The 9,504-nt window shown below is 36.6% G+C and overlaps 1 protein-coding gene across 1 annotated transcript in view; it reads right to left on the bottom strand.

The window, feature by feature from the left end:
• MOCOS (molybdenum cofactor sulfurase) overlaps positions 1 to 9,504 on the bottom strand; it is a 141,447-nt gene that overhangs the window by 68,352 nt on the left and 63,591 nt on the right. The window contains exon 5 of the mRNA XM_072411910.1: positions 6,812 to 6,888. Coding sequence (XP_072268011.1) covers positions 6,812 to 6,888 — 77 coding nt within the window. The remainder of the gene's footprint in view (positions 1 to 6,811; positions 6,889 to 9,504) is intronic.

Raw genomic sequence — 9,504 nt, 5'->3', positions numbered from 1 at the left:
TGATTAGAAGGGGATACATTGACACAGAGTGATTTTTTAGTATTTTGTTCAGAATCTTTTTTTCTAGGTTTTTCTCCTTTAAAATTGGGTGCGTCTTATAGGCCGGAGCGTCTTATAGTCCGAAAAATACGGTAGGTTCCTTGACTGAAAAACATACAACATGCAGGGCTCTAAATATATGAGGTTTAACTACTTACCTACTCTTTGCTCTCCTTGCTGTTGTCTGCTTTGGAAACCACCTAGGGTGGATATTTAGGGAACATATGAATTCCTATAGCTCTTTTTGAGAGAACGATCCCGATTATGTGACCAGCATACATGGGAGGATAGCATAAATGTCTGAATATTTTTCCTGATGAAGTGTGCAAAGATCCATGAAACACATGGAAATCAGTAACAAGTTTTAAACCACAGTAACAGTGTTCAATGTTGTAGTAGTGTCTTTGGTGCCTTAAAAGTCCCACTACATATGTTCTAGTTTTTGTTTGTTGCAAGATTAATATTAGGGACTGCACCACTTTCTGCTTCTGATCACTGGTTTAAAAGACTGGCAGACATTTGGACTTCTGGGTTCCTAAGGAAGATCTATTACAGCCCATGTAATGATGTCACATGGGCTAAGAAAAAGGTTTACGCAGTATATTGTCAAGGTGATTAAAAAAATGACTAAGGGATAATAAAGAGGGGAAGTAGAGGGGAGATTGCAGGTCATTTTTAAGGTGCTGGCTAAAATTCAGGTTTTAGTTAAAATTTCTTTGGTTTATTCTAAAAATTTTAGTTGTGGGTTAGTTATTGCTTTAATGAAATGATTAAAATAATGTAAGGCCCTGGTCAGCACCAGTATTTACGAGATGCCAGCCCCCCAACTTAACGCCGCAGTCTTCATTTATAGCTCAGCCTCGGGAGATAGGTTGCATCTCCCACCACACGGTTGCCCTCAAGACTTAATGCACAAAGAATGGTGTCTAGGGTTGGGCTGGCAGCAGACCAGGGGCTCACAGAATACGCAGTATAAAAACTACCAGGCAAATCCAGAGTACAAAGCCAAAGTCATACACAGCCAATCAGTCCACCAAACAAGGTACAGAGGGTGTAGGCAAAAGCAAAGTTGGGGGTCACAGGCAGAGGTCGATCCAGGCTGCTTGTAATCGATGGGTCTTGGAACAGGCAATGGTCAGCAACAGTAAATTACATGAGAAAATCCCCAGCTAAATGCTACAACAGTCTCTGGAATCTGAAAGCAGAGAGGCTATAAAGTCCCAGCAGCCAATGGCAGCACGGGATTGTTTAGAAACCATTCTGCTAATCAGCTGCAGCACAGCTCTAAATGCCCTTCAGCTGTGCAGTCTCAGTGCGGGGGATACCGAGAGGGAAAACACAGCTAAAGGAAAACAAGGATGCTGCAAGCCACAGAGCAATGGATCCTAGAACTGCTGCAAGTGTTGCCGCTGGAGGGAATAGGCTGGCGTGCTCTACTGCGGTAGGACACCACCCGGGATAGTGGGTCAGAAGAGCACCTCCTAACAAATAAAGTACATTTGGCTCATAAGAATAATTTTTCAAGTCTCCGTTTTAAAATATCCAAAAATGTATAAAAAAACAAAATACAAATTTTAACATGTACATCTCATTAAAAGAGTGAACATCATTATCATTCTCTCTATTGTTCCTCTTGCTAGAAAATGATGCATCTTTTTTTTCAAAGAAATCTTTTAAATTCATGCAAAAGTGAAGAAGTTCAGCTCTTTGGTTTGAATTCTTTTTTGTCTTTTTTTACTCCTTTCAAGTTGATGAATCTGTGACTTCATATCCCCATGAATGAAGGAAAATTTTCATAATTCGTTCTCTTTTCATTCTGTCAGTCATCTTAATCTTGTAGCTTCAAAAGAAAAATGTTGATTACATCTTGTTAAGCATCTGACTGTTTTGTTAAAAATGCCTAACAGAAAATAGATTGCAAAGAATGTAACAATTTTGCCCTGGTGATATACCGTAAGCAACTGATAATGGGTAGAATGGGAGAATGAAATGATTCTGTAAATAAGTGTACAATGACATGAAGGCTATACTTCTAATACTACATATTATTAGACAACTATACTAGCACAAGAACTGTGCTGTAATATTTTACAGCAATACAGCAATTGATGCTCACTAGTAATGGTGCTGATCAATCCAAAACCAAATTCAGAAATGTAAATCTTCACTGAGCATCCAACCATCCCAAGTATTCACATAATGGTACACACTTGTTTGTTACTGATCACAATCTCAAAAATAAAATCTAACTTTAATTAGGCTTCAAGAAGATGCTGTTAAACAAAAAAAATGTATACCCAACATATTATCGTTCAATACAGACATGGCTGCATTAAAACAATGTTGGATTGTTGTATATAAACTACTACTCTACATTTAGATTTTGTTATACAGTATTTTGTCAGCCTTCAACAATGATCAATTGCCAAGGACAGGAGACTTTATTCATGACCAAAGGGCAATTCAACATTTGGAGAAGAACATGGACACATGGCCCCTGATTCATCAAGCAGAATCGGATTATCGGTCGCGCATTCGTATTAGCGATCCGGAATCGTACGCGGTCGCGCTATTCAGCAACGGAAAAAGCTCGCGCACGGAGCCGCGCTTATCCGACAGCTTTTTACTGGCGATCTTGCATTAAACGCGCATACTCGAGTCCGGACCGCGGTAATCCGCGATCGATGGCCGCGCGTACGTTCGCGCTTCCAGCGAGCGCGGATTTCATTGATGAATCAGGGGCATGGTGTCACAGAGACAAAGCATATGGAAACATAGTCACTATAGAACACATGGACTAGGACTGCACTGGATTCACTAGGAGCACTGGAGCCACACCGTGTTCAATGGATGATCCAGAAATGGTAGCACAATTTAATCACTGGGAGCTTAGGTCACTAGAGTTCACACTAGAGTCACTGGTAAGCACTAGTAACAGCAGGGAGCTCAGCTGAAGAATAGTCATGGATTGTATAAAAGCTAAGCCACTAATCAGCTAATACAAAGAAGTGGCGCCAATCTGTCTCCTGATTGGCGCAATGTACCACCACCCTGGGTGAAGCCAGAAAGTGGCAGTGGCCCTTCTGGATCCCAGAAAAGGTGAGTGTGACATCTAGATTCTGGTTTAGCATAGGGTTTTGACTGTGCCTACTCTAATATTGGTTTTCACACATTAAAGCTTTCTTATAGTGACCCAGAAAATAACTACATTGAGAAAAAGAGAAAGAGCTGTTACTAGCAACTGAAGACTGCTGTCTAATATGTGTCAAATCTTTTTGGCTGGTTGATCTCCTAATGCTTAAAAATACAGTCCTGAATCTGTGGTATTTTTTTTATGTTTAATTTTCCTGAATACCCTCCCAACTGAGACCCCCCCACCACCTCCAGAATGGCTGTTTGGGCTGCTTTGGATTCACTTCACAGCTCACTGAAAAATAAATATTTTAATTTATTCTAAAAATAAATATGTGCTGAGTAAAATTGTATATACAAATAAAATGGATAACATTTTTGATAAACTAATCATAAGTAATTGAAATACTAGTTAACATGAAATGGGAAATATGTATTTTTTTAGAGGACATTTTTCTAAAATGCTGGTTAGACAGAAAATTCTGATTTATCCTTAAGTCCTGTGTCCTTAGAAACAGAGGCCAATGAAGAACGCTTTACTAAATCTGCACTTGTCTTTATACATACAATAAAAATATTAAAGTCTTATTTGACAATATTACCCACAAATAAAAAGTGCTCAGTACCATAAGTAATAATAAAGTTATGAATTAATAACTTTCCAGTAGCTGAACACTGAACATAGCTAAGGAATAACTTGTTTAAATATTACTAAAAAAAGTCTACTAAAAAGTAGGTTTAGGTAGAGACAAAATAACAATTAGTGCGAATAATGCTTTTAATAATAAATGCCTGTTTAGTTAAGACATACTGATTCCACACCTTTTTTACTGGGCTTACATATGTGAAATATATATTCAATAACCTAATATATATTTTGAATTTGGTTCACCCATGCTGTAAATCATTTATTTGTTCTCAATAGTTTTCCACCATATTTTCATCAGCATAGTGTTTACTTTCTGGATTGCATGTATTCCTTTTTACACAATTGTTATTGATAAATCTCTTCAATTGTAAAGCAGAAGTACAGTTTGGCATAGCATACAATAAAACCTACCAACTCCTTACTGTCCATATGTTTATCTTATTGCTTGTGTCCCAAAGTAATGGTCTACAAATGTCACAGTTCCCCCAATTTCACTATATTAGTGCTATAGACAGCCATACTGAACAGTTAGGTCATATCCTGTTCAGAGGGAGACCTGTACATATGAGAAATAAAGCATTTGATTTTACTGTCTTTTTATCTAGCAATCTTTCTGATTTGTTTTTACTGCATGTCACGCTAGGGGAGACAGGGCCACTCCTGAAATGATGTGAGCCCTGAGAAAGGGCCAAGGCATAGAGTCTAAGCAGTACCCAGGTCTTCTCGAGAGCCTCTAGTGGTGAGGATGTTGCGCTGCAGGAAGACACACAGTACCAAATCATTAAGCAGAAGATTTGTCAAGGAAGGCAGCAAGCAAGAGAGGTCAGGTCACTAGCTAAAAATCCAGGGATGATTAGGAGGCTATTTCCTGATTGGCCGAGAGGATAGGCAAAATGTATAAAACCTGGAGGAGCAGACACACCCAGGGTCAGAACTGCCCACATGTGCAGAGGGGCCCCTACTCTTTAGTGAGGTAGAAGTAAGTATGACACTGCAATTAAAATCTTTTCTTTTCTATACACCAGTTCATCCAAGTCCAGCACATTTCTGGCTGGCCAACTCAATATATTTTAAAATATATTCTGTGCCTAAAAGTAATAATAGTGTTGCAAATCTATAGTAACAGAGATCAAATTTTGACTATAGATACACTGAATAGCTACAAAAAAAAAAGAAATAGGTATATAGTTGAAAACATGTCAAAAAATTTGTCAAGGATATAGATATTTATTAAATTTTGTAATATTTATATTTTGTATTATTAAATAAAATCATAGTAAAATCAATGTGGATGGTCATGCAGCCAGAGTTCCTGTGCATTCAGACCTATAGTTATTCTTGTTCATTCTATTTGTTTTTATAAAACATATAGGATTGTATTTATAAATTATTCTCCTGGCAATTCAATTTAAATTTATCAATACATGTGTTAAAATTGATAGCACTTTCTATTGTGACTGTTGTGCAATTGTCAGCATATCTCATAAAGTAAAAAAATAAATAAATAAATTAGATACCTACATACACTAGCATCACCTTTGCACACCTCGTGACTGGTAAATCTTCCTTTGACAGGTAAAGCTTTGGCACTGCCTACCTGGCCTATAGCCATCTTGCTAGTGCCCTGAGAGGATGTCTATCATAGTGATGGGCCACTAGAAATGAGTGAGGGAGGGTGGAACCTAAGGGGCATCTTTGTTTTAAGTTTTTATGTTAGATTTTAAACTTATGTTTCATACCTGTTTTTACTACAGTATATGTATACAATCTTTCATTTACAAATTACCATCTAATAAAATACATAAACATAAAAAAGATAAAATTCCCATAGCCGTATGGGTTATCTGAAGATACAGCAGAACAGACACTGCCTGCCTGGAGGTTTACTTTGTCTGATTGAACAGATGAATTATTGCTCTTGTGATACTGCTTGCGCGTAAATTGCAGATTAGGATATAAAGCTTTAAAAACAACTAGCTTTTAAAAAAAAAAGGACGCCAACACTGAAAATGTTGCAAGAGCTCTACCTGCTGGCTCACATGGATGATACAAAATGGTAATATTTCATATTTACATGAAAAAAAAAGAAGAAAACATTTAAACATATATTTTTGTTCCTGGCCCCAACTACATTGGCTACAAAGCATTCCAAAGCATCAAAACAGTTCTAATATGCTTGTACACCTATTTGGAATGAAGAATGTATGTAGTACAGTTTTTTGGTGAAAGTTCAGCAAATGTCTTACTGGTTGTCTCATAAATGGGGTAAATAGCATAGGAAGCCTTTTACCATTGAGGAACAGATGTTGGAGAATGTTGCTTTGTACAGTGAAAGTTCAGGTGTATCTTTCCAATGAACCAATCAACTTCCAAAGTATAGTGAAAAAAAATCCTGTGAAAGTCTTTTCCACTAAATATGGACATTGGGCCTGACTTATGCAAGCTCTCCAAGGCTGGAGAGGATACACTTTCGTCAGTGAACCTGGGTGATCAAGCAAACGTGGAATAGATTTGCTATTTGTTAGGAAATGTTTTCAATCCTGAACCAGATCCATTCTAGGTTTGCTGGATCACCCAGGTTCACAGACTAATGTGTATCCTCTCCAGCCTTGTGGAGCTTTAATAAATCCCCATTGGATCAAAAAGAGTCATTAGTAAAGTGTTATGTTACTGCTGCAATGCTCCTTTATAGCAGCCAAGTAGCAGCAGCAGGTCTAGGCAGCAACATTACTTCCCACAGAATGTAGACTATACAGTCATAACTTTGATCATTTTCCCTATTTTTATAACATTAAAGCATTGAATTTTTATGTTTTGATTATTTTGAAAGCTATCTGAGTTAATGTTTGGTAATGATGCCTGGCTTTGAATAAAAGGTCTACTTTATTTGCATGAAAAACATGCTTAAGCCTTTTAGTAACATTAGTCACAAAACATTTTTTTTTCAATTGTTTATGCATCATTTCTATGGTACATGTCTATCAGACTTACCAGTTAGTCTATGCAGAGTGTCAAGACCATGTTTGACTGCTATTATATCAAGAAATGAAACTGTCCCATCTTCAAATCTGAAAAAACAAACAAACAAACAAACATTTAATACACAATTCACATTTAAGCAACATAGTAATGAGCTGCACATTCATATAGATGGATAATTGAATAATTGATATTTTTAGGATGAAAAACATTGGCCCCCCACCCACTATTATTAGTAGACAGTATTAATATAGCGCCGACATGTTACACAGTGCTTTACATAGTCATCTCACTAGCTGTCTCTCAATGGGGTTCACATTCTTATGTCTCTACCATATGATATATGGCAATATCATTAACAAAATCAAAGACATCTATTTGAGAGAAAGCCAGTTAACCTAACTGCATGGTTTTTGGGGAAGTGCAAGGCAACTGGAGTACCCAGAGGAAACCCACACAGACACAGGAAGAAAACACAATCTCCTTGCAGTCCTGACCTGGTTTGGAACCTGTGACTTAGTTCTGCAAAGACCAGAGTGCTAAAAAGACTTTACTATAAATGCTGCAATTGCAGCCACAAACTTTTTTGTACCATTTTAATGTCATGATATGGCAATAAAGAGGTAAAGCAACCTTTACATTTAGCTTTACTTAAACATGCGCTAAGTGGTTTTTTATTGCTTGCAGTTTGCGGTACCTTGGTGCTGTCCTAAAATGCACATGGTGGGTGCTAGAATAAATGAACTCCTGTCTGTGTGCATTATGCCATCACAGCATGGATAGTTGAAGATTTTTTGAACCTAAAAGAAGACCAAGCAAACATATCTGCACTGACAAGTGAGCAAGGTTAGGTGAGTATAGCTCTACTTTTTATTATAATAAGCCACTTCCGGATGTTAAAGAACTCAACCAAAATAGTCTAATACAGAGTAGAAATAATGGAATTTTTTTGCACTCACCATAAAATCCTTTCCTCTTTGTTCATTAGCAAAAGGTAATGTTTTCCCTGCATAGCTAAGGAACAACCCCTAATTCTCAAAGAACCTCTAAATGTACCGTATTTTTTGCCATATAAGACGCACTTTTTCTTCCCCAAAACATAGGGGGAAAAGTTAGTGCGTCCTATACGACAAATGTGTTAAAAAAAATAATTAAAATATTATACTCACCCGATACCCGATCCTGCGTGTGTTTCTGGCTGCAGCGTGTCTCTCTTCTCTCCTCTGCCAGCATCGTGTTTTCTCCTGTCTGTAAAGCAAAGCGAAAGAAGCCGGCACAGCGCCACCTGCTGTTCCCTGTCCTAACTGCCGTACAATAGAAAAAAAGCACAGAGTGATCAGAAGGGGAATTTGAATGACAGAGTGATCAGAAGGGGAGTTTGAATGACAGAGTGATCAGAAAGGGAATTTGAAAGGTACAGAGTGATCAGAAAGGGAATTTGAATGGCACATGAGTGATCAGAAGGGGAATACCGGTATGAATGGCACATGAGTGATCAGAAGGGGAATAATCTTTCAGAATCTTTTTTTCTAGATTTTCCTCCTTTAAAATTGGGTGCGTCTTATATTCCGGAGCGTCTTATACGGCGAAAAATACGGTAGTTTATTTGTCCTGCCCTTTATTTTTATGTGTGTATTTCTAGCATAATTTTGTGTCTGGCCAAACACTTTTGACTTGAATGGTGCTGAGTTATTGAATACATGTATTATTTAGCATCCCATTAAAAACAAAACAGATCATGGCCAGAAATGTGAATTGTCAAAACAGTGAACTATTTAATATTTCAATCTTTGGGGGAAACAACCTGCAAAAAATAGCTATACATAAACACATATATTAGGTTTTATTTTCTTTATTATAGTTGAGAATAAAAAGTATTTTTTTTAGTCAGGTACATAAAATATTACATATGTTTTAATTTATGAAACATATTTAGCACGTGTAACTTTAGGTTTAATTTTTTTAGGTTTAAATGTCAGTTTACATTTTGAAAACATGACAGAGCTCAAGCTAAAATCTAATATTTGAGGTATAAAGACATATATTGCATGAAAACTACATAGAAAGAATTTTCATTTGTGATCAAAGATTATTTTATTATATATTATATGTTTACAAATAAATTGGCAGTTCAATGATACAGGAACTTTTAGAAATTGGAATGGCTCTAATATTGTCTTTTTAACAGACCAACTGAAAGTCAATATTACCATAAAAGCTGTCTTGTGCTGCTTTAAATAAAAAAATATACCAGTAGGAATATAGAGTTTTCACAAAATAGCTACTGGGAATCAATTTACCACAGCATTATCTGACTATAGATTTGCTTGATATTCTGCATATACCAAAGCAGACACATCCTAATGGTAGCCTTTGGGTTAACAGATAAAAAGTTCTGTATTGCTACAGTAACATTTATTGGTTTTTGATAATTTTACTGGCAGAAGAAAATAATTCTTTCTTTAATCAAGCCTACCATTTTGGATACTTTACACGTAAAAAAAATATCTTTGGACATGGAGCAAATTATCTGTATAAGCCTTTCATTTCTGCAGTATGCAAAATCCTTACAGTATATTCATCCTACAGTTCCTAAAAAAGATTGACTTTATGTCAAACTGAATTTATCCGGAAAAGGATATATTTCAGGATGAATTAAAATTTTTACTGTAGTGGCTTGATTTCTTACTGGGTTACCTTAATCT

The sequence above is a fragment of the Pyxicephalus adspersus genome, chromosome 5 (genome assembly GCF_032062135.1).
Source record: "Pyxicephalus adspersus chromosome 5, UCB_Pads_2.0, whole genome shotgun sequence".
Taxonomy (NCBI): Eukaryota; Metazoa; Chordata; class Amphibia; order Anura; family Pyxicephalidae; genus Pyxicephalus; species Pyxicephalus adspersus.
The sequence above is the reverse complement of the archived record's forward strand: the minus strand, read 5'-3'. Positions and strand labels throughout refer to the sequence as shown.